General features: G+C 39.8%; 1 protein-coding gene across 15 annotated transcripts in view; it reads right to left on the bottom strand.

Moving 5' to 3' along the window:
- Positions 1-25,379, bottom strand: part of FOXP1 (forkhead box P1) — a 615,660-nt gene that overhangs the window by 215,247 nt on the left and 375,034 nt on the right. For all 15 annotated transcript variants that reach the window (XR_011483693.1, XM_070455670.1, XM_070455679.1 and 12 more), the window contains one exon: positions 19,553-19,740. Coding sequence is in view for 14 of the 15 variants with exons in the window: in XM_070455670.1 (XP_070311771.1) it covers positions 19,553-19,729 (177 nt within the window). In the remaining variant the exon portion in view is untranslated. The remainder of the gene's footprint in view (positions 1-19,552; positions 19,741-25,379) is intronic.

The following is a 25,379-nucleotide window of genomic DNA, read 5'->3' as shown; positions in this document are numbered from 1 at the left end:
GGAAATGTACATAGTTTGACTTGTAGGTTATGAATCTTTAAAAATTCCACCGTGAGTCCCAGCGCACATTCTTAGTGAGTATGATCTTTTATTTATTGTTCTAAGCCATTTTTCTTTGTTGACTGGAGTGATGTTGGATGCTGGCAAAACATGGGCCACAGAAACATGAACAGAAAACACTGCTTGGGGAGTAAAGGACACCACGTCCACAGGGCTAGTTATTCTTAATAAAAAAAAAAAAAAAATCTCTTCTCCCAGACAGTAAAACAACAAAAATGACTGCAGCGACTTCAAAAAGACAAACTCATCTATCAGTGAAGCTGCTAGAGCAATTTTCACAAGAAATACCAAGTACCAGATACATTTGTGTTGTTGGCTGGGGAAAGGGTTCGAGCCTGTGACGTAATTCCGAGAAAACACAGAAGGGATCTCCCCAGCCCTGTCGGTCGGCGGCAGTTGTCTGGGGCACCTGGGGAAGTTCGCCGTTTTCAGTTTTCTGGTTCCATGGACCCAAACAAAAACAGCAAGAAAGAGAAACGTGTCCAAACCCAAACGGTTGCTTTTAAGTTGTCCATAAAACAGCTACTGCAGCCACCACAGATTACAGCTTCTTACATGCAGACTTCTTAATCCAGCCAGATTTCCCATTGCTTAAAAGCTTCCTCGCCCCTGAGTAGATGAGGAGACGGCCATCTGAGATCGGACAAGTTGCCACGTCGGAGCTGTGTTTTACATCTTTCAGAACCATCATGCTTGAGCTTTAGTGGCAGCAGCATGCTATAAACTTTACCGCAGGTGCTGCTGAATTTCTGTCTTTTCTGGAGCAAAACAAAGACCTTCCAATAGAAGCGTTTGGGAAACAGAAGGAATTGCGCTCATTTTTTCTTGGGTGTTCATTAGCAGGATGCAGGCAGGACTTCTCTGGTAGTCCAACGAGTAAGACTCCATGCTCCCAATGCCGGGGGCTGGGTTTCAATCCCTAGCTGGGGAACTAGATCCCACATATTGCAAGCAGAGATCCTATATGCCACAACTAAGATTCAATACAGCCAAATAAATAAATAAATATTAAAAGAAAATGGAGGATGCAAGCAACAGGTGTGAAGCAGGACTTGGCCTTAAAAATGGAAAGAAACAAACTCAAGTTATAAGGCACAGGTGCTTAAAAGTGGGCATATTCACTAAAAATAAGGGCTCAACCTAAAAATAAAAGGCGGAGGGAGACAGAAAAGCATCTATCTATGGGAATACCTGGGATTTTCTTACTGGACTGAGCAAGAAAAGATGGGAAGAAGTGAAAGAGTTCTGAATGAGGTAACCTTTTAGGGTACTCACAATGGGTAAGGTGGCCAAGGACAGAGGGAGCAGCCTAGTCTGATGGTTACCACAGCAAACACAACCAGAGGGCACCACGTGCTAGACTGAAGGGATCAGGTTGTGGACTTTGGCAAACATGGGTTAGACGCTGGGCTTGTCCAGGTATAAGGTGCAAGAACTTGGACAGCCAATTGTTTCTTCTTAGGACAAATAGGAATTTTAAGATTACTTAGCTCACAGGGTGCTTGTGAGTACAAACTATACTAAAATATGAGGGAGTACTGCTCTAGGTGGGAAGAAAGGTGCTTTCAATAAATTTACAATCAATACTACTACTACTTTTAATACCATTACTATCTTTGATATTAGCCATTTCAAGCCTCAAAAAATCTGTGACAAGAGGAATGTTCAAGATATTTGGATCAAACAAGGGAACACACTCATTTACTGAAAATGGGTCGCTTATCAACCATCGTCCAGTGTTGAGTGCTTGCTCCTCACTTAGCAAGTTCACTCCTGGGCATACACCTGGAGAAAACCATAATTCAAAAAGATACAGGCACCTCGATGTTCATCGTAGCACGATTTACAGCAGTCAGGACATGGAAGCAACCTAAATGTCCATCAACAGAGGAGTGGATAAAGAAGATGTGGTCTATATATACAACAGAATATCATTCAGCCATAAAACGGAACAAAATTGTGCCATTTGCAGATGTAGATGGACACAGAGACAGTCATATAGAGTGAGGTCAGTCAGAAAGAGAAAAAACAAACCTGTATATCGTTTCTGTGTGGAATCCAGAAAAGATGGTACAGATGAACTTATGTACAAAAGAGAAGCAGAGACACAGATGTTGGATAACAAAGGGGAAGGGAGGTGGGATGAATTGGGAGACTAGGTTTGACGTGTGTGTGTGGGTGTGTGCACGCGCATGTTGAGTGGAATCCAACTCTCTGCAACTCCATGGAATGGAGCCCACCAGGCTCCTCTGTCCCTGGCATTTTCCAGGCAAGAATACCAGAGTGGGTTGCCATTTCCTCCTTCAGGGGATCTTCTAGAACCAGATATCAAGCCCGTGTCTCCTGCATTGGCAGGCAGATTCTTTATCACTAATGAGAATCTACTGTGTAGCACAGGGAACTCTATTCAATGCTCTGTCGTGACCTAAACGAGGAGGAAATACAAAGAAGAGAGAAAATGTGCATACATACAGCAAAGTGATTCATTCTGCTATACAGCAGAAACTAACAGCATAATGTAAAGCAACTGTAGTCCAACAGAAACTAATAAAACAAACAAACAAACAAACAAAGCAAAACCTGTAACAAATGTGCCTAAATATGGAATTACATGGTGAAGCTGGGAGAAGGTGGGGAAGGAAGACTCAGGAAAAGAGGTAGTATTAATTAATGTTCCTTTAAACTATGAAATTTGAAACTAAGAACACACATTTTCCCTTACAGCTATAAATACATTTAAAATTAACATGAAAAAGTGAACTACCATATATATAAGAGAATTAATCCTAACTATCCCCCAGTAAGAACAAATGCCTTTGAATTGTGGTGCTGGAAAAGACTTTTACAACTCCTTTGGACAGAGAAGGGATCAAACCAGTCAATCCTGAAGGAAATCAACCCTGAATATTCATTGGAAGGACTGATGCGGAAGCTGAAGCTCCAATACTTTGGTCACCTGATGCGAAGAGCTGATTCATTGGAAAAGACCCTGATGCTAGTAAACATTGAGGGCAGGAGGAGAAGGGGACAACAGGGGATGAGATGGTTGGATGGCATCATCGACTCAATGGACATGAATCTGAGCAAACTCTGGGAGACAGTGAAGGACGTGGAAGCCTGGCTTGCTGCAGGACATGACTTAGCAACTAAACCAAGAACAAACAATTCCCTCGGTAAACAACATTTTTACCGAAAATGTTGTTTTTGGTAAAAAACAGCTTATTTTTTTTTTCATCTATAAAGTTCAATGGTGGGAATGGGAAAGAAATGTGTAAAAATGTGAAGGCATGATATTAAAATTAAAAAGCTATAGAATATCTACAAAAATGTCAACAGTTGCTATCTCTGTAAAATGAGACTTCATAAGGTATGCTTTTTCTTTTTCTGCTTTCTTAGTTACATCTTCTAATACTTTTTATCCAATAGACACATAATTAATTGTTCAGTAGAAAATGCCAAATAATTTTCTGTTCAGTTTTCACAAGAAAACATGTGAATGACACCCACGCCTCACACAGGGCTCGCACTGAGGATCTGACTCTTGGCTTTGGCACATGGAGGTATTCTGCAGGGACTGGTGGATTTAAGTGCCTGTCCATGCATCTCTTCCAGCTTATTCCATGGCCATCCTCTAACTGTGTCAGAGTCTCTGCCATTAATTCATAGTAGTTTCACAAAATGCACCTATGGCTAGAGGACCTTTTAAGACTTTGGTGTGAAAAAAATTTTTTTAATCAACTTTTTTTTTCTCTGTTCTTAATTCTTCAGAAACTTCCCAGTCTTTCACAAATCAAGTCAGGACACAAGAATCAAATATTATCTCAGATTAGAACCTACACCGGGTACTTGCCAAACAATAGCCTAGGGAAGTTATTGGTTATGTGTAGTATGTAATTATTAGCTATCCTGGTTCTAGGTACTAATCCCATGAAAATTATAGAGGAATGGCAGCAAGGAGCACTGAGACATAAAAAATCATTGCCATGTGTAAAAACTCAGATGTTGAAAAACAAAATGTGGACACAAGAATTTAGCCAGAAAAAAAAAAGAAAAAAGACATGCCAATAAAAAAGCTGCTTCTTAAAATTTGGCTGGCAGCGTCCTTCCCCTCCCCAATGGATACTCTCAGTAAAGAAAACATGGTCGGTTTTTTCTCCCTTGACTGTATTTGATTTCCAATTAAAATTAAATATAAACTGAAACGCCACCTGGATTTTAGCAAAATCCAATCCCTGACTTCCCCCTCCTCCTTTTTCTTAAAAGAAGAACCTGGGCTTACATATACAAACATTTTGCTAAATGACCCGTGGCAAATTGCGTAATGCCAGTAAAAGTTGTGTTTTTTAAGTTATGAGCCCCAAAGATTTTATCTGAAATAAAACCCTGATTCAATTCAGATTCTGGAGACAAACTGTGTCCTTAACTCTGCCTCTAAATTTAAAACATTTGTGTGTGGGGCCCCTTCAGTAATGTTGCTAGTAGGTATGGAGGAGAAATTCTGTATTTATTAGGATATGTGTTTTCTTTTCTAAAATGGTAAATTAGGGCACTAATTGCCCATAAGAACGGATTCTCTGCCGTCTTGATGTGGTGGCCAGTTTCTAAATGAAGAGCCCGGTTGTCAAACAGGCCTGTGTGCTTATTTCAGTTAATCATCTCAATGAAAGAAGACACAGGAATTCCTATATTAATGGAGAAGGGTTCCCTTGGAGGTATCCAACTTTAATATCTACAATGTTCTAAAGTGATTGGCTTTTAACATGAAGTGGTTGGAGTACACAAAAGTATGGAACACTGTGGAGAAACCACTTGGAAGCCCTAACTTCTACCTCCAGGTTCTTAAGACGACAGTCAAGCCTTTGTCATATCCTCAAAAGGCAATGAACAAGGACAGTTATGGTGTCATGAGCACATTTTAAAGGCTCCAAATGTGTCAAGGTCTTTATGTATATTATTATTCAGTATATTCATCACATGAACCCTTTCCACAAGTTATTTTTATTGCTCCATTTTACAGATGAGAAAAGTGAGACTCAGAAAGATTGGCATAACTTGCTCAACTTCCCACATTCAGTAAAAGCTAGAGTTGGGTTTTAAACCTTTTGTCAGTACAACTCCAAAATGTCTTGAACTAAACATTCTTCTATCTTTTCCAGCTCTCTAGGGCAGTGAAATAAATCTAGTGGAAACAACATGCATTGGGCAAGTAACGAGGTCTGTTTGTCTATGATTATCACTGCAATACATGACACAGTCCAAACCAACAAGGAGGGGACTCTGAACATGGGAGCAGCAGAGACGTCTCCCTGCACCTGTCTCATCTGTATTCTTTTCAGGGCCCACAGACTGACTTCGGTCACACACTGATGATGGTATGTAAGGGTGGCTGGTGGGTGATGGTGGAAGCACCCAGAAGTTGGTGGAGAGACAGCACTGGGGGGGAAAACGTGTGGTAGTTGAAAACACAAACATGTCACGGGAGACCCATCTTACAGTTATGAAAGTTTATCCCTTGAAATCTGTGCCCAAACTTTAAAATATAAATATGTGTAAGATATATACTTATATATTATTTTATTTATACTATTTTATAAATTTATATTAAATTTTTATCATTTTATATAAGATACTATATAAATATTTTACATAAAATACATATAAATCTTACTCAAGGGACAGGTATTCTCTGCCATTTCTATCCACTCATAAAAGTTTTCAGTGTGATTATGCATTATATAATAACTTTTTAATTATAAAGGCAATAAATATCACTACAGATATCTTAGAATATACAGAAGAGTGAAAAGTATACAAAATAAAATGCAGTCCCATAAACATACAAAAACTATTGATAATCTTTTTGACAGGCTTTTTCAAGCTTTTTTCCGCCACCAATTATTATAATTTTTAAAGTTAAGTTTCCATAATTGATAGTTATATTTCTAAGAGAGTATGAGTCTTAATGGGTTTCTAATATTGCTTCAAACTTAACCTTTCTTCTAATGCCAGTGATTCAGCATATTTTTTTATTTTCCATATCATAAATACTACCATAATGAACATCTTCAGGTAAAAATCTTTGTGTATGCCTCATATTATTTCTGTTGTTTAAATTCCTAATAATGATGATGATAAAGATACGAGTGATAGCAGCTACCGTTACAGAATCATGTACTCAGACTATTAAATGCTGATATTATCCCCATTTGATGGATGTGTAAAGTGAGGCATAGAGAAATCAACTGACTTGCACAATAACCAAACTAGTGTCAGAGTAATGATTTGGACCAAACAGACTGGCTCCACCATTTACCCTTCTGATACTCTACCTTTTTCAGTGGTTATCAAGTGTGCTCCAGTCAGCAGTAGAGAATGGGTTAGAAGCATCAGAAATGCAAAGTTTTGGGCCCCACCCAAGATCTACAGAATAAAACACTTGAGAGTGGGTCCTGCAATCTGTTTTAAAAGTCTTCCAGGAGACTCCCATATCAATAAAAAGTTTGAGAACCACTGCCTGGAGAACCCAGGGACGGGAGCCTGGTGGGCTGCCGTCTATGGAGTCACACAGAGTCGGACACGACTGACGTGACTTAGCAGCAGCAGCAGCAGGGGAATACTATACAATTGCTCAGTAAAAGTGTGACCCTGAATGCAGCTGCGTGACTGTTCTAAACCTGCTGCTGCTGCTAAGTCGCTTCAGTCGTGTCCGACTCTGTGTGACCCCATAGACGGCAGCCCACCAGGCTCCCCCGTCCCTGGGATTCTCCAGGCAAGAACACTGGAGTGGGCTGCCATTTCCTTCTCCAATGCATGAAAGTGAAAAGTGAAAGTGAAGTTGCTCAGTCGTGTCTGACTCTTAGCGACCCCATGGACCGCAGCCGACCAGGCTTCTCCGTCCATGGGATTTTCCAGGTAAGAGTACTGGAGTGGGGTGCCATTGCCTTCTCCATCTAAACCTGCTACACAATGTCATACACCCCCAGAATGGGCTACACAAGGTTATATAAGCCACATAAGACAGTGTGGATGCATCATTTCTTGTAATCTGCTGATTTGGTCAAAGACCTTCCAACGAGTATACAGTGTTGTGAAAGAGTATGTAAACCTGGTTAGTGCATTTGAATAAACATAAAATGACTCTCAGGACTTATGCAGAGGACTTTATATGACCTTACTTACCAGGGTTTTCTTCAGAGCTGGCATTTATAATGCTACATTTAAGATATCCAAGAATTAATTCCAGGGACACATTGGTAAGCATTTAGAGCCAAAAGAGGAAACCTTTTCCAAATTAGAGATAGGTTACTAATGCACTTAACATTAATTAAACATAGAAGAATCTAGGAACATTTGTCAAAACACTGAACCAGCTAGCAAATCTAATTAACATGCAGTGTGGGTTGTATAGTGTTTTAATTTGGGGGGGGGGGGGATTGGGGTGCGACACACATGAAACTGTAGCTGCAAAATCACACAAACACACATGTATACGCACACTTTGCAGAGTGAAAGATGCTGGGGTTTATCAGACTTACAAAGCAGGGATCTTAAAATGGAGCAAAGCGTGAGAATGGTGGAATTAAAGATACGACCTATGGCCGAAAAACCCACCTGCCTGGAAGACTGAAGAGATTTTCACTAATTGGGAGATAAAGTCACCTGATAACAAACTTAGAAACAAATAAGGTAAGAAAAGAAATAAGTGTGGAAGGAAGAAAATGTCAGGCCAATGCATTTTTCTAGAGAAGACCATCAGTTCATAAACATAGCTGCATTGAGTAAAGATCTTCAAATCTGACAACTATTTTAAAATAAGGTCCTATGGTTTCAGTCATTCCAGCTAAATGATGAATAGATGTGAATGAGCTAAAATTCAATATAAAAATATGTGAAATATGGACACCACCAACGAAATGACCAGTCTTGTCAGCCCTCATCTAATCTCTGGAAATCATACACTCAACTCAGGCAATGGTCTGTGTAAACAGATAGGCCCCGGACCATTTCCTGGAGACCAATCAACTCAGATGCTGGCATCCAGTATAGAAAGACTCTGCTTATGATATGCCCCCAGGCCTTCCACAATAGAAAACCACTCTCACTACTCCCCAAATTAAAAATGACAAAATAGCAAAGATACATCTCTTGGCAATTTAATATCTAAGTCATAATCCAAATCCACATAGCTCAGTATATACCCTCTATCCATTATCTCCTGATTGAAAGAGTTAAACTAAATCTGCCGGTGTGCACATACTGAGTTACTGTTTCCTTAGTTTTATCAGTCTTCAAAAATCCCACCAACACAGACACAAATAAACTTCTTCTCTGGGTTCTTGTTTAGTCGCTAAACTGTGTCCAACTCTTTTGCAACCCCATGACTCTTTTGCAACTGTAGCTTGTCAGGCTCCTCTATCCATGCCGTTACTGAATATTTGTTGATTAAATCACATATCTGTTGATTAGTCAGATGCATCACTTCTACAGCTTCATGTGCTTTGAAGTTTTTATTGCTATTCAATTCACATGTTTACATCTTGTTCTAGGCCAATTAGATTATGAATTTTATGAATGCAGGGACACATTCAGGATATTTCTTTGCATCTTCTAGCCAACCATGGGACTACAAATATATGCCACTTTTTTTATGTTAATTTTCTTTGGAAGGAGAACCATGACCAAAGAAGTCCTCTCTTGGAGTGACTCATTCAGTATCTCACTCTCCATCATTTTCTTAGTAGGCTGGCTGATTATTCTTCTAAGCAACAATTTTGTCAAAACTTTTCATTTGTAAGATATACTCAGTTAAATGATTAGGAAGCAACCCATATAGGTATGATGACAACTACATGTTAATCTTCCATTTCAGAAAATGCAAAATGAGTCGAATTATGAGATAAATACATATATCAATAAATGTACACTTTAGGGGAAAAATGAGGGGATGATCCTTCCGTTTTGTTACATGATACGAGAAAGTATGACTACTAAGTTCTGGAAGGCAAATCTTGCTACATCTGCCATTCGCTAATCCAGGGGGTCAGCAAACTTTTTCTGGTAAGGACCAGATTATAAGTATTTTAGGCTTTATGAGCCACACATTCTCCATGCAACAACTCCTCTCTGCTGTGGTAGGGAGAAGGCAGCCACAAACAAGAAAAAAAGGGAAACATGGGGCTTTCCTGGTGGCTCAGTGATAAAGAACCTGCCTGCCAAAGCAGGAGACATAGGCTGGATCCCATGTCTTTGGGAAGATCCCACATGCCACAGAGCAAGTAAGCCCGTTCTGTGCTTTAGAGCCCAGAAGCTGCAACTACTGAAGCCTGCAGGCCTTAGGGCCCACACTCCGCAAGAGAAGTCACTGCATGAGAAGCCTATGCACCACAGCCAGAGAATAATCCCCACTCACACAACCAGAGAAAAGCCCATGCACCACCAAAGACCTAGCACAGCCAAAAATAAGGAAAAAGAAAATTTTAAGGGGGGAGGGGGACGGCCGTGTTCCAATAAAAAAATCTTTATTTCAAAGAGGAGGTAGCAGACCAGATTTGTAGGATTTGGCCTTCTGCCTTAGCTCACCAAGCCTCAGTATGGTCTGCCGGCTCAGCACACCGCCTTTTACCTAGAATTTACCAATAAAGGTACTGACTGAAAGGCTGAGAAACAAGTTTAAAATAATTCCAGAATGCAATCCTGCAAATTGTAATTGTGAATCACTACATTATAGAATATCACCTTGACAATAATAATGGGGAGTATCACATCCCCAGTTGATGCACACTGCTTCCCCTCTTCTGAGATGTTAATGGTACAGTATATCTATACGTCAATGAACATGGCATATCCATGAAATACACTACACAAACTTGTGTAAGACAAGTGCAAATCTAACGGGATGAGTCAGTAGGTTAGGAAAAAAATGCATGTTGCCAAGGCAGTTTCACTTAGTACCGGCAGGTTGGATTTCTATCGTGTGGAAATGGAAATATCACTATGAAGAGGGAAAAAAATGAGGCAAGGTAAGCAATACTATCACAGTATTATTTATCATACACATTAGGACCAAAAATAGTCAGGAAAGAATGAACATTATGTCATTCTCCCCCAGTCTTTAACCTTGAAAAGGGTGTTGAGTTCATAGAGAGCATAACAAGTCAATACAAGAGGCTATAAAAATGGAGCTACTTCTTCCCGTGCTACCCTGAAAAATTAACACACTCATTACAACAATAAAAGGCTACCTTCACCCTGTTCTAGGAAGTTACATTCTATTTTATTAAATTTTTCCAAAACTCTTTCTTCCTTTCACTCTAAGAGGCCTGGCTCTGCTGTTGAGAAGCAAAAGACATTTTACGCACAATTTTCCTCTACTAGAAAGTGGTATATTGTGCCCTTCAGTGAACATAAAATTGATATTATCATCTCTTAGTTTATATCTCACTACTTAACCTTCAGATTAAAAGTTATTGGATTTGAATGACTAAGAAGACATCAAGTCACCTTCCCTTCAATGTGGAGAGAGGGGTGTTGGGGGCAAGAAAAGGTACAATGTTAAAATACCAATTTAGATCAGCTGACACTTTGCCTTTTTTGACAAGCGACTGTGATACTGACAATTACATATGGTTGCCTGAATGAGAAAGTGTGTAATAAACAGTCTACTTAAGGAAACTTTGCGGAAGATCAGTCTGCATCAGGAAATTCATTTTATTTTGGGTAAAGAAGGCACAGTCTAAAAATAGGGATAAAAGGGTTAATTCAGAGAGAACCTTAGGGTTATCAACTTCACAAAATGAAAAATTCTAACCCTTCCAAAGCCAGCATTTGCACTGTCAGTTTATGCAGAAGATACTGTAAAATACTCTCTCAGGAAACATTAAAGGGAAAGAGCCTCCTTCCCTCCATCCATCTCTATGCAGGCCTCATCTTCAACTCACAAACAAGGCTTGCTCCCCCTTAGCAGTTGAATCTATAGCCCCTAAATGGGTTTTCCAATAGGGCCAGCTGTTTAACAATTACACATTGTATTTTTCCAACAAAGGAAACACAACAGGCACCCCTTCACCTTAAAACAAAAAAATTATTCATTCTAAGAAGCCTGTGTCAATATGAGACACTTTATCAAAGATCTAACTTGTTAGTTTTGTTCTCTAAGAGAGATAAGCGCATTCCCTGATCAATAGGAACATAAGCAGTTTATCAGCACTTCCCATGTGACTTCTGGAAGATATACTCATTAGTAAATGGCGTAGGCTAAAGGGAAAATATTTGATAATTTTAATCTGAATAAACATATACAATCAAATAGCGAGACAGAGTGACATAGGAGGGTGTCTTTTTTTTAAACAGCCTTTAAACAAAACAGAGATTTTTCCAAAATAAACTCACTCTTCATAAACAAATTATGTTTGTGCTCTCTTTATCATATGATAACCGATTAATGACTGGCAGAAAGGAGCTTGCCTTCTCCGCCCGCTGCCCTTCTCTCTGCATTCCACGGTGCACCACGCTGCCCGTCAGAGTGGAAATCCTGAGTCACCCCTCACAGTCCCACTCCCCGACACGCTCACATCTCCTGTTTTCAAAAGGTGCTGCTGATTTGCCAATTCACCCCGCACCCCCTCTTGTGACCCAGGCCTTCCTTTCTCTTTCCATTTCATTCATTCACAGTCAGGACTGTTCTCTGCCCAGTACTGCGCTCCGTGCTGAGGAGCAGCGAGGGATGAGAAAGGCTCACCCGTGCCCATATGTGGCTGACAGCTGACCAAGGGCTTCAAATGCAGGGAGAGAAATGCAGGGGACAAGGCGGGGTCAGCTAGGTGCTCTGTGACCTACACGGATGGGATGGGTGGGATGGGGATGGGAGGAAGGCTCAAGGGAAGGGATATATGTATACGCACAGCTGCTTCACTTTGTTGTATAACAGAAAAAACACTGTAAGGCATTTATACTTCAATTTTTTTTTAAAGCTACAAGAAAAAAAGATTGGGAAAAAAATCAAAAGAATGATAGTGACATGGAAGTTACATAAATTTGAATTTCAGTGTCTATAAATAAAGCTCTATTGCAACACACACACACACAACTAAAAAAACCAAATCAAACAAAAAAACATAGCAGCCTCAACGACGTGAGGCAAAGGTTAGTGTCCCACTACTAAATCCAGGACCGACAGCAATGGTCTTGTCACTACTAGTCATCTTTCCTGAGTCTCTTTCCTGCTACGCCAGGCCCAACTTTCTTTTTTACCATCAGTCCACCTACTCTTGTATAACCTTCCTTTCAGCTTGGAAATCTCCCCTGGCTTAGAAACTCAACTTTCACACAAACTGAACTCAATTGACCTTCTAGCCACCTTCACATCACTCTCGGGCTTACTTATTAGACTCCAACCAAATAAACTCCCCAGTTACTCTGCCCTGCTTCCCCAGCACCTCACACATGAGTGTGGTCCTCACATTTCCTTACACGCAGGCGTGGCATCTTAATGATTAAATGAAAACAGGAGAATATATAACTACAAGAAGGTGAAAGCTAAGAAAGGTTAAATGTCCTGTAGTCCATTTAGCAGCAATCTGGACCAAAACTGAGTCCAGGCCAGTATGCGAAACTCTCTTCAGCAAATTTTCTTGTGAGAGAGGAGAAAAAAAAAAATCATTTTATTTCCACAAACCAAATCAAACACAGTATTTAGCAAAGAGTCTCTGGAATGTTACAAGTAACACTTCATAATTACAATAGATTTGAGTTCAAAGACCAAGTGATGAAAAGAAACTTTCTAATATGGGGTTCAATTCCCTATCTAAACTTCCTTTCCGCTGCTCCATCCACCACTTGCATTTATATTGCTCTTCTACTTTGTCATAAAAGCAGTCACCTTCTAACCCTTTTTATCAAGCAATCTATGCACTAGCTAAAAGTACACTAGACTCCATCAGGCGAGCTATAGGTTTACATTACACAAACATACCAATTCTGCCTGTTCAGCACTAGTTGTCAATAAAGGCAGGCAACTTGCAAAACAGCAAAGCAGGTTACTTGCCTTCAGAGAGCAGATAGGAGCCTGCCAGTTTTGCAAAACAAACTCTTTGCAATCACCAAAGCTAATCTGTCAACAAATTACCATTAAAGTCATTCCTCCTGAAAGTTCAAAAAGAGATTTCTGACTAGGCAAGAGATAGGGAGTAGTTTTTTTTTTGTTTTTTTTTTTAGCTCACAGGTCAAGACTGAAAATTACCTTCTCAAAGTAGCAGTCCTTTTTCTTCAAGTCAAGAGGGTACACTTCACTCATAATGAAAAGCAGCATCTGGGTCTCTATTACCACGCTCTCTTATGTACATGACACTTTTTTTTCCCCCTGTTTCCTGGTCCATCTTAATTTTCAATGGAGAGATTAATGACACACAACTGCTGTTCAGAAATTAGAACGTGAAAGAACTTCATACAAGGTTCAATTTCTGCACTACATAAATCTTTGACAACAATATTTAGATGGAAGGCAGGTCTAAACAACAGAGGAGAGAACTAAATATAGCATTCAGGGTGAAAGATGCCTTTTCCAGAAATAGCCACAAAAGGAGTTGAGAAAAAGTATGTTATTGTTGTGCCTGCCTTTTATTTGCAGAATTATCTGAATTCCTGTCTCAGTTTCATTTTAATCTGTTTTTTGCTAACATTTCAGTGGCACTGATTCCTATAAAATATGTTTGACCATCAATATGTTCTATAATATTTGAACACTACCTTATGTCTTTAAAGAGTCTATCTGAACAGAGCAATTCCTTTAAAATTTCTTAATTTTGTAATTTAAAATTATAGCTTGGGTCTTCACCCACTAGTGAAGGAAGGTGCTGGCTCTTATCATAGTCCCCAGGCCCATGACGGCATTTAATAAATGAGTAATCTCAAGACTTCCCTGGTGGTCCAGTGGTTAAGACTTCACCATGCAATCCAAGAGGTGCAGGTCTGATCCTTGGTCAGGAAGTTATGATCCCACATGCCTCACAGCCAAAAAAATCAAACATAAAATAGAAGCAATATCTTAACAAATTCAATAAAGACTTTTAAAATGGGCATCAAAAAATCTTCAAAAAATATGAATAATCTCTTCTTCCAAACTTTATTCTGAAAGCGTCCCTCTTGGACACAGATATGCTGAGCATATTTACCCTTCCAGTGGCATCCAAAGACCCTCCCTTTTCAGACACAGTCCCTGCCTGCTATGGGAAAGTCCACTTGAGAGGATTCTGTAAAAAGTTCATAAGAAATCATTTTCAAAGGAAAATACCGAATGACAAGGCTGAACTGGCTACTGATAGTTCATCTTTGCATCTATAGATCTATACCTAATCACCCAGGCTTCTCTCTGCAGAAGGGGAAACAAGGCCAAAGATGACCAGTGGCATCTAACACAGCCCTCCAGAGGAAGATGGGGAAGAACCAGAAACTAAGGGAGGGTCCCTTTAATGCGTGCTTCCTGCCCATCCAAACACTGAGAGCTACTTCTTCCAGGTGTCTGTTACCACAGAGGCAGCTACGATTTGAAACACTGGTAGGACTTTCTTCCAGTTCTGTTTAATACCCACTCACTAGTGACCTCAGTAACAAATACTAGAGGAAGGGACTCATTCTGCCGTCCTGACAAGGAAGAGAATTTCTGAGTGTCTCTGGTCCTCCGTCATGACTAATCTTTTGCCTCCTTCAATGGCTCATTGGCAAAATTCAACCCAACGGATCCTCCCCTCTCTCTTCCATGATCCTGCAGAAGCTCCTTGTCCTTTCTACCTTTGTACCTCCTTAATAGTCACCGAATGTTTCTCTTTTTCTTTTACATTATTAATGTGAAACATGTACCTTAAACCGAATGTCAAAGAAGCTATATGAAGTTAATACATCACTTAGCCACAACTCTCCAAATAATATAGTTTTGAATGCCACATATAGTTTATCTTATGTAAATGTCCTTCTCACAGACTACTTCTAAACTGCCCTTCTCATATAAAATGATAACCACACCTAAAAACTCTAGCAACCAAAGCTCTCCCTACATTGATTTGCAGACAATAAAAGTGCCAGGTGGTACCCCCCAAAAAAAGAAAAGGAAAAAAGCCCATCATTAAATGGAATGTTGTTAAGAAATCACTGTTTTATTTAAGAGCTATTCATTTTTATTGAATAAACATTTTCTAGTATGCATTCTGTTAATTGACCTGACAGCATATGCTGTATATGGAGAAACTTCTAAACATTATGCTCTATGTAATATGCTTATCTGAAAAAGCTCTCATTTGCAGCAATATGGAAATAAAATTCTGCTTTCTAAAATTCAAGACTTTTAAAATGCATTAATCCACACAGTTTGTGAAATTGCTCTGGACATTTTAAAATCCTTCCTTTAAGGGAAGGAAAAAAAAAACCTTAGTAACTGGTAATAGTATTTGTTGCTGAGTTTCATAATGGAGTAGTCAGTATCCAGTAGAGAACTTTCACAGACCTGGAAATGGGGCAGGCATAATAGGAAATAAAAAGCAGTGATGGGACTGGGTAGAGAATTATTCAAGGGCTAAAAGAAAATGTTCAGAAACTCTATCAAATTATATCATTAGAAAACCAGTATTATAATAGTTTCATGGTCCAGATATAAGCAGAGTTGCAGCATTACAGAAGAATCCATTCCGTTTTGAGGAAGGGAGCCAGTTTCTGAGGGTGTGGGTGGGCTTCTCCAGCCAACGGCGGCCCCTCTCCTCGGCTGATGGCTTCTGAGTGAGGATGGCAGCGTCCAGACCAGAACCGCCAACTCCGCCGCCTAGAGGGCACAAGGCAGCCACGGTTCGGCGGGGACTCGGGCCGACTGCAGGGCTATGGGCTCCCTGACTTAGTAACAGTTCATCTCCAACAACGGTTACCCTTGTAGGAATACTGGCCATGGGTACCAGATCAGATCTTTCAAGAGAAACTGGAAAAGCCAGATTTCCCCCATTTCTCTAGGCTGTCAACAACATAATTAAAAAACGGCAACAGCAATTCTGTCTGGACCCAATTTAGCCAATCTGCAGACCAAACCCAGAACAGAAGCCACTCACTCCACAGCGAATCTTCGTGAAAGCTCTACATTCTGAAAGGGCACTTGTTCTCATTCGTAATTATCTTTGGTAACATGGATCAAAGGTGGAAAGTCTTGCATTTATTTATTTTAAATCTTGGCACTAGGTAAAAATTCTCCTATACTGTCAATGACTGCACTGGAGCAACTGGAAAATCCTAGAACATTCAGTTTCATACACAGCATAATTAACTCATTTTTATACCAAGCCTTTTAAGCCAGATCTTTTTGTTCCATGGACTTCTAACATATTTTACAGTTCTAATTCTCTTCCAGTGTCCTACATTAATCAAAGCTGTAACCCCTGTTGTCTTTGTACTACAGAATCAGAATGTGCCCCTGGCGAGGAATGGGGGAAAAGTCAACAGGAATTAAATTTCAGTGCAACTGTTTACTCAACTGTGGCCTGCAGTTATTGAAATTTTATCCATGGTTTTGTGTGACTACCGCAGTAATGAATTCAGCATGGCTGTGATTTTCTCACTGCTGGTATTCTCACTTCAAGTAAAAACCTGTAGAATAAAAATGACGAAAACAACCCATGTCCATCACGTTGACGTTCAGATAACTACAAACCGTTTAACTGTTGCAGTTTCAGTCTGGAAGAAAACTCATAATATGACTCCCATAAAACTTTCTGAATCCTTTTTTTCTTATTTCATCTACAGATTTTCTTTCCCCCAACAACCTGTTAAGCGCCTCATCGTACACTTAAGGAAGTTACACAGCTGTCAGTTGTTTTATTTTAAAAGACTCAAAAGGCCTGCCAACCACAATATATGGAGTTTCAGGCACAATGATAGACCCAACTGCTTTCTTCCTTCCCAAAACATATCTGGGGCAATTAGAAATAAAATTGTTATAAAAATATTAAAAGCACTTCGAAGTACAATCAAAAGGTATTGACCTGTATATCAATTACCCAAACGACATACTCTCTAAAAAAGTGGTCAGAGCCAAGATAAAAGAGGGGACACATGAATAACTAATTTTGCGGCTGGTGGTTTTCAAGGAAGATGCTGTTAAAATGTACATGTACATGAGCAAAATAATTCAGAAAGAGAAAAACCAATATTGGATATTAATGTATATATATATATATATATATATATGGTATCTAGAAAAATGGTACTGATGAATCTATTTGCAGGGCAAACAGATGCAGATGTGAAGAATGGACTCCTGGAGACAGTGGAGACAGGGTGGGACGAACTGAGAAAGTAGCAGTGACCTATATGCACTATCACGTGTAAAACAGAAGCCAGGGGAAGCTGCCATGTAACACAGAGAGCCCTGCCTGGCGCTCTGTGATGACCTAGAGGGGTGGGATGGGGTGAGAGTGGGAGGAAGAGTCTCCAGAGGGAGGGGATATGCTTAGAGCTATGACTGCATCACGCTACTGCACGGCAGAAACCAATACAATGTTGTAAAGCAATTATCTTACCATTAAAAAATAAACTAATCTTTAAAAAAATGAATGTATATTACCTTCTTCTGTGAGGTCAACTTGTGATGGCTGTTAGTGGGGTAGGGAGGGAGGGGTGTGTATGTGTGTGTGTGTGGCATAAAAGTAAAGTTTTTGGCTGGCTTATGACTTTGAGATGGCAGATGATTTTCAGTTATTTAAATAAAAATCAGAACAAGTTAATTTTCCATTTATCCAATTGACATGCTCTAAATACTAATTACTCTGTGTTCGTACCACATCAGGCCATGGGGTCACAAAGAGTCGGACACAACTGAAGTGACTCAGCATGCACTCACGTATGCCACATCAGTCAACAGCCCCACTTCAGCTGCTCCATAAAGAAACAGTTGACCTTGGCCTCTGTTTGGTAAGGGCACAGAAAACGGCAAACCAATTACCAACTTATTACCAATATAACCACAAATATCTGAGAATATCACACGAACAAACACACACACAAATACATGGATCCCTTTCTACCACTGAGAGGTCTTGTCACCAATGTCACTGGTTAGGATTTGACCATTTGCACTATTGCAAATACCCCAAGTTTACACACAGTCCACATCATAAATCCCAGCTGATGTGATGCTCAGGAAGCGGGCACTATCTAATTTGAGCTGCCACTAAAAGAGAGATCAAATCACTTCAAGTCTCTTTCTCTCTCTTCTATTTTTTCCACACAGATTCCACTGTCTCAAGCTGGTTCCAACGGTTTCTGACAGACTAACAAGCTAATCATTCCTTATTGGTAAAAATTCTTAGAAAGGAGAAAATAATACATGTTTTAGAGACTGCCAAATGCTATATCTCTAAAACCGGAAGGGACTGCCTTAGTTTCTCTGCTAAAGATTCCAAGCAAATGGTTTGAGAAAAGGTTTGCATTTTTCCTTCTTTACCCCAACCCCCAACAATATGTTTGGTTCAGAAAGGGCCAAAGATTTACCACTCTTTTTTCACCTTTTCCCCAAATTACTTTGTATTTAATAAATGAATCAAACACTAAAATGCAAGAAAAATCATTCACGATCATTAACAAAATCATTAACATGATCAATAGTACACTATTTCCTAATCTAAGAGAGGCTGTGAAAACAATGCTTATCTTCAAGCAAATGCTATTTACTTACTTGAATTTGCATCAACACTTTGGCCACCCAGCAACATTTACCCTGTCACACCCTTTACCATTTGGAAATATTTTACCAGTCAATCGCAGTTACCCATATAAATGCCTACAAAGGATATAACAAGAATGAGTATGTCCCAACTTGTGATCATTTGGGGTAGCCACCAATAAGAGATACTTTAAAATAGTAATAAGATTTAGTCACATACCAACTGTTGTATGGATACAAGAAACATTTCAGAGTGGCCTATTTCCCGAAACTCTGGGTAGCAGCAAGCAATTTCTTACACCAATGCCTGCATTATTGATGTCTTGTTATCTACCCAATTTTGCTTGGGTATTTCTCCTTATTTCTACTCTCCTGTTTCAACTACTTTTCTCGCTTATAGCCCTTGTTCCTCCTGTATCCTTGACCCCTTATTTGTTTCCTTCTTCCTAAGGCTTAATAAGTCTATTTATTGTATTTTATCTTGTTTTACTCAAGCATTAGGAACCATTTCTCCAAAGATTCATTTTATTCCAAGTAGTTAAACTTTAGGCTGGCATATTAGGTGCTCCAAGGAAGTGGCCAGAGGTCCACCCGATCTCACTTTCAATAACCATTCCCCAAGACAGAGGGGCCTCCCAAGACTGCAATGACAAAAGCTGGGGCCCTGGCGCACAAGTGGCTTAAAAGACACTGCATACAGTCCGACAGCCGGGTGAGTATCAGACGGCCCCGGCGGTCAAGTGTGTGGTGGAACAGTACCACCTGCACCCACCTCCCTCCACAGCCCGACTCCCGGCACAGTACCTGCTGCTGCTGCTGCACGTGGGCCAGATCGGCCGTCCCCACGTCCACGGCCGGCGCCTCCCCGTTGGACCGCCCTTCCCGAAGACTGCCGCACTCTAGCAAGTGGTTGCCGCCGCTAGACCCATTCTGGATGGCTGAACCATTACTTTTTGTCTCAGTCCCAGATTCTTGCATCATGACTCAAAAACCTGATTTGCAGGAGGGAGCCAGGGAGAAAGAAAAAAGCAGCTGTTAGCACAGTTGTTGTACATAAGGAGAAGGGCCCTGCCTCCAGTGCTGCCAAAATCTGTAAACAGTTGTCATTTTCTTTCACTCAACTTATCCCTTAGTAGTGGGCCAATAGTCTAGTTTCTGAAGATGGAACTGTTGGTCCAAATTCAAGTTTTAAAGGACCCACTGTATAGCACAGGGAACTCTACCAATATTCTCTAACAGCTTCTATGGGAAAACAATCTGAACCAGAACAGATATATCTATATGTACAAGTGAATCACTTTGCTATACACCTGAAACTAACACAACATTGCAAAACAACTGTACTCTAATATAAAATAGAAATTAATTAAAAACTTTAAAACAAAAGCAAATTCAACTTTTAGTAGTATTGTTCTATGTATGCTATCTTTTGCCTCAGAAAAAAAATAGACATTGTCAGATTAACTTAGAATTTATGGTTAAATTCCTGTAATTATATCTGGATGTTTTGCTCAAAAACCAGTAAGTCATTTCATTCAGTGTATTAGGTGTAACATTTAATTTTTGTATGTATAGGCTCTGTATGATGTATTACACTCTTAGAGAAGTATTTTCCAAACATAGTCTATCAGGAGATAACGCACCTTAGCAAGAGGCCCCCTGAGGTATTAATTCATGCTGAAAACCCTTACCGTCAAAACCCCAAAAGCATTCTAAAGATTTGCACTCCCTGGAATCATTCAAGTATTGGAACTTTTCAAAACTGGCCATTCCAGTAAGATAGGCTACTTTGAGAGAGGGAGCGGGGGAGTCTCATCTTTTCAGAGGCTAAATAAATTGACTCTTGTCTTTGTCTTATGGTTAAAATTGTCCTGAGAAGTCCCATTCAAAGTTACGTGTTTCTCATGCTGAATTCCTAACGTCTGGTCTGGTTTAAGGTATGAAAGGTCTAGGTTCTCTTATGCTTATTTTGGAGAAAACGTTGCTGAGGCAGATTAAAAAAAAAAGTTCTGAATTTGAAAGTGTAAAGTGCAAGTCACTCAGTTGTGTCTGACTCTTTGTGACCCCATGGACTATACAGTCCATGGAATTCTCCAGGCCAGAGCACTGGAGTGGGTAGCCTCGCCCTTCTCCAGGGGATTTTCCCAACCCAAGGATCAAACCCAGGTCTCCTACATTGCAGGCAGATTCTTTACCAGCTGAGCCACAAGGGAAGCCCGAATTTGATAGTACTAAACATCAAAACTTTTTTAGAAGATATATATAAAGGATTGCATAAAGGAATATTATAGTAACCCCCCCTTTGTCCACAGGGATACATTCCAAGATCCCGAGTGGATGACCACTGAACCCTATATACACTGTGTTTTCTCCTGCACATACATACCTAAGGTAAAGTTTAATTTCTAAGTAAGAGATTAATGGTGATAACTAACAATAAAAGAACAATTATAACAATATACTAAGGTGAAAGTTATATGAGTATGGTCTCTCTCAAAATACCTTGCTGGACATATTTAATGCCTTTTCCAGCTTAAATAAGCACTTTTCTAACACTATGATCACAACTTCTGCTGTTCAAAATACAAGAACAGAACTAGTATGCCGTTCTATTTTCTTCATCACAAATTCATGGATAGAAGATTGGTTCTACATCACATGATTTTTTTCTTTCCTTACTGAGAACTTTCACTTTTTCACTTAAAGGGAGCACTTTATGGCTCCTCTTTGGCACATCCTTAGTACCAGCATCACTAGTCTTGCACATACTTGAACATAAGCCCTGCGATACCTGGATACAACTGAGATGGCTACTGAATGAAAACGGGTGGGAAAGGCTGGGCAAAGGGATGATTCCAGTCCTGGGGAAGTCGGAGCAGGGTGATGAGATTTCATCTCACTGAGAAAGGCGCTGAATCCACAACTTAAGGATTGCTTATTTCTGGAATTTCCCATTTAATATGTTCAGACTGAGGAAAACAAACCTCAGAGAGTGAAGCTGTGGATTGGGGGGCGGGGGGACTACTTAAGACAAATTCGGTCTCAAGTCAGAGTTCTTAGCTATGTGTTTTCTTAAAGCTGAGGTAAATGAGGGGCCAAACAACGAACATTTTCGGGTCACGCTCCAAGCTGAGGCTGGACACAAGCAATAATCACTAAAGGGAGACGGTGACCCAAACAACCAAGCTAGAGAATGCCCAAATAATTAAGACAACTGGGAAATACTAATCTTAGATAAAAGGGCAGAAAACTTTAACACAAATTGATTCAAATCATGGATGACACATGTACACAGTGTTACAGATTCCTGCCCCACAGATGAAAGACGTGAAAACACGCACATTTAAACACTCTAGGCATCTTTATAGGAGGTTGTCTTCCTGTAAGACATTGGTTTAAGTCTGTTTTATACTCATACAAAAACAACTGGGAAAATTAAAAACACAAAAATCCGTATCTTTTTTCTTTTCCGTGCATAGTATAATCCAATGTAATGACAAATTTCATAAACCCAGAAGACACACACACACACACACACACACATTAAAGTTAATCCAATTCTGAACTGGATTAAGAATGGCATTTTTTGTTAACAGGTGGAAAACAAACTCAGACACAACAGCTGATTCACTCTTGTCTCTTTAGATCAGATATTTCAGTGATTATAGTCCTTTAAAAATTACATTCATATCTTACTGTCTGCAGAGTGAAGAATCTACCAAAAAAGAACTAAAACTTTAAGATGCAAGAACCAGGCAAAGCAAGTATCTAGTTCATCACCAAAAAAAAAAATCAAATTTCTGAAACATAGGTATTTTTTTGTCCCCCAACATTTAAGTTTCTTTGTCATAAACTTTCCCACGTGTACAGAAGCTAAGGAAAAAAAGCGTTTAAACCTTCCAGAAAGCTTGTCCATTTCAGGGGTTTCCCACTCCGCAAAGACAATGTTTTTGTCTATACCTAAACTCTACACCTTCCCTCAGAATGGGACACATTTAGCCAAATAGCCCGTCCTCAGGAAACAGCGCTACAGGTAAAATGCTGCTTTCAAGTCACATTGACCGTTGGGCTCCCAGATTTGGAGACAAATGTCAAAGAGACTGACCCAGCTCCCTTTTCCTGGGTTTGACAACATCGCGGTGGGTGGAGTCAGAATAATATCCAACACACAATCTGATGAGATGGTTTGCTCCATGCAGTTCCACAGAAGACTGCCAAGTCCTCCAGCACAAGTTTCGCAGGCATCAAGCCAAGCAGCTTGGCTTGGGGACCAGGTTTGTGAGAGTGCAGGCTTTGGGATCGAAATTGCATAAAGGATTATTTTGGTCCGAGGATGTCCTTAATTAGTCAAGTGCTAACAGTAGTACGTTGGTTGGAAGATTCAAATTTTGCTATAATCTCCCACACCAATCAGGAGAAAACAGGTTTTTTGAAAAGCACATGTGAAAAAATGAGGAGTGTCGATGTCTAAGAATGTTTCTAACAATATCTGGGCTGGCAGTTTTTTCTTTCTCTGGAACGTTTCAAGCCATTTAATAAGGCTTTTCTATTCGTATCATATGCACAAACTACAAAGCCCTCTGATGTACTTTTCAAACACAGAAGAATTCCATGAGGGAAAAAAGGCTATTCCCATTTTACAGATAAGAAAACTAAACCTCAGCAAGTTAGGCAGACATGAACTTGTCCATTTCATAAAGGATGAGCATATTTCCCATTTGCAAAGTCCTGCACTAGGTAGTGAATTAGGACATCTACACAAAGAAAATGCAGTCAATACCCAAAAAGGCAATGACGAAGGTGGCAGGTAGACAAGGAAAAAACACCTGAAGTACAAAGCTAAAGGTGTCAGCATGCCAGCCAACTGCTGTACTTGAGTTTTTTCTACTGAGTTTTACAATTTTAGACTCTTCTAAAGCAAGTCACAGGAGAGGTATCTCTGCTCTCTGGCTTAGAAGGCTGAACCCTCCCAGAGGGAGGCGATGAGACCTCCGCCTCCCTCTGGGACATCCTAGAGCCCATGATCTGCTTTGCTCCATGGCAGACTGAAAACAAGAAAGGAGAAACAATCATCCACAGAGCCTAAACAGGAAAGGCATGGCACCTGAAGGGCACGGCCATGCCACACCTACTGACAAGCCCTTTATCAAAAAACAAAAGCCAAACCTTCCCCAGCCTTCTCTGTGACTTCTCTGAAGGAGCTGGGCGTGTTTAAATCACGTATGATCCATTCAACATAACCGCACAAAAGCTGATGCTACCATCACACAGATGTCGGAAAGCTTATGAAAGCCAAAATGGCCCGCTTCTCATCTTACTTGGAAACATTACAGCGCTACTGATTTCAAAAGATCGATTTTTGTGCTGGAGGGACTTGTAGGAGGGATCAGAACTGAGTTTAGTGTGCTTATTTATTGTCGTTGCCAATAGAGCTGCTCTCTGGAAGTATTCTGGAAAATTCATAATGTCCAGGCCAATGTATTTATAGTAAATGAAAGCAATGCTTTCTTATTATGATTATTTCCTTGGTTACAGTGTTGATGCTGAAAATTTAAGGAAAATAAAACCCTTGTTATCATGCCTGTGAAAGATTTTAAGCTAACAAAAAGTTCAGTCTTGATTCCAGGGCAGTTAATTAAGGTTGACCAAGTCAGGCAGAAGTAAATTAACTTGGCTGATCAATTATTTATATGAAGCAGAATAAATGCCCTTAAAGAACTTGGTCTGTTCATGAAAGGATGTGTAAATTAAACTAAACATAGTTTTGTAAAATATATTTGTATGTCTATGGGGAGAGGAGAAGAAAAGTTAACTGCAAGATCACTTTTTAGGAAAATGATTAAGAGTGATTACACGGTCCTTCTCCCACTCCATCCCCTCCTCCTCCCCCAGCCCCCAAAATACCCTCTTTCTCATTGTTCATCCATGTGTGAGGAAGGAAGGAAAATGGTATGCACTTTGAAGAGACAAGAGAGGCTTTGAAAAAAAAAAAAAAATGGAAGGATGGAAAAGTGAAATGAAGTGATGCAGGGAAGGAGGACTAGGAGAACTCTACAAATGGAGAGACTATGTGAGTGTCTACACAAGCAGACCTCAGAGACACTGCAGGTTTGATTCCAGACCGTGACAGAAAAATGATTATCTTAATAAAGCAAATATCACAATAAAGCGAGCCACACACATTTTTTGGTTTCCCAGTGCATGGAAAAGTTCTGTTTCTACTCTACTGTAGTGTATTAAGTGTGCAATAACATTGTGTCTGAAAAAGAGTATTCTGTTAATAAAAATACTTTAATTAAAAACCTTTATTGCTGAGAAATGCTACCCACCATCTGAACCTTCAACAAGTTTTAATCTTTATTGCAACAGTCATATAAAAAACCACTGATTACAGAGCACTCTAATAAGAAGAGTAGTAATCTTAAAAATTTAAAATACAGTGAGAATGACAAATTTGTGATACCAAGACACAAAGTGAGTAAAATCTACTGGGAAAAAATGGGGCTGACAGACTTGTTGGATATAGGGTTGCCAAAACCCACCAGTTTATAAAAAGGAAAATGCAGTGTCTGTGGAGCACAATAAGGTGAAGTTCAATAAAAGGAGGGTATGTCTGTATTTTTGAAATCTT

The sequence above is a fragment of the Odocoileus virginianus genome, chromosome 26 (assembly GCF_023699985.2).
Source record: "Odocoileus virginianus isolate 20LAN1187 ecotype Illinois chromosome 26, Ovbor_1.2, whole genome shotgun sequence".
Classification (NCBI taxonomy): domain Eukaryota; kingdom Metazoa; phylum Chordata; class Mammalia; order Artiodactyla; family Cervidae; genus Odocoileus; species Odocoileus virginianus.
This window is presented reverse-complemented; position numbering and strand designations above follow the sequence as displayed.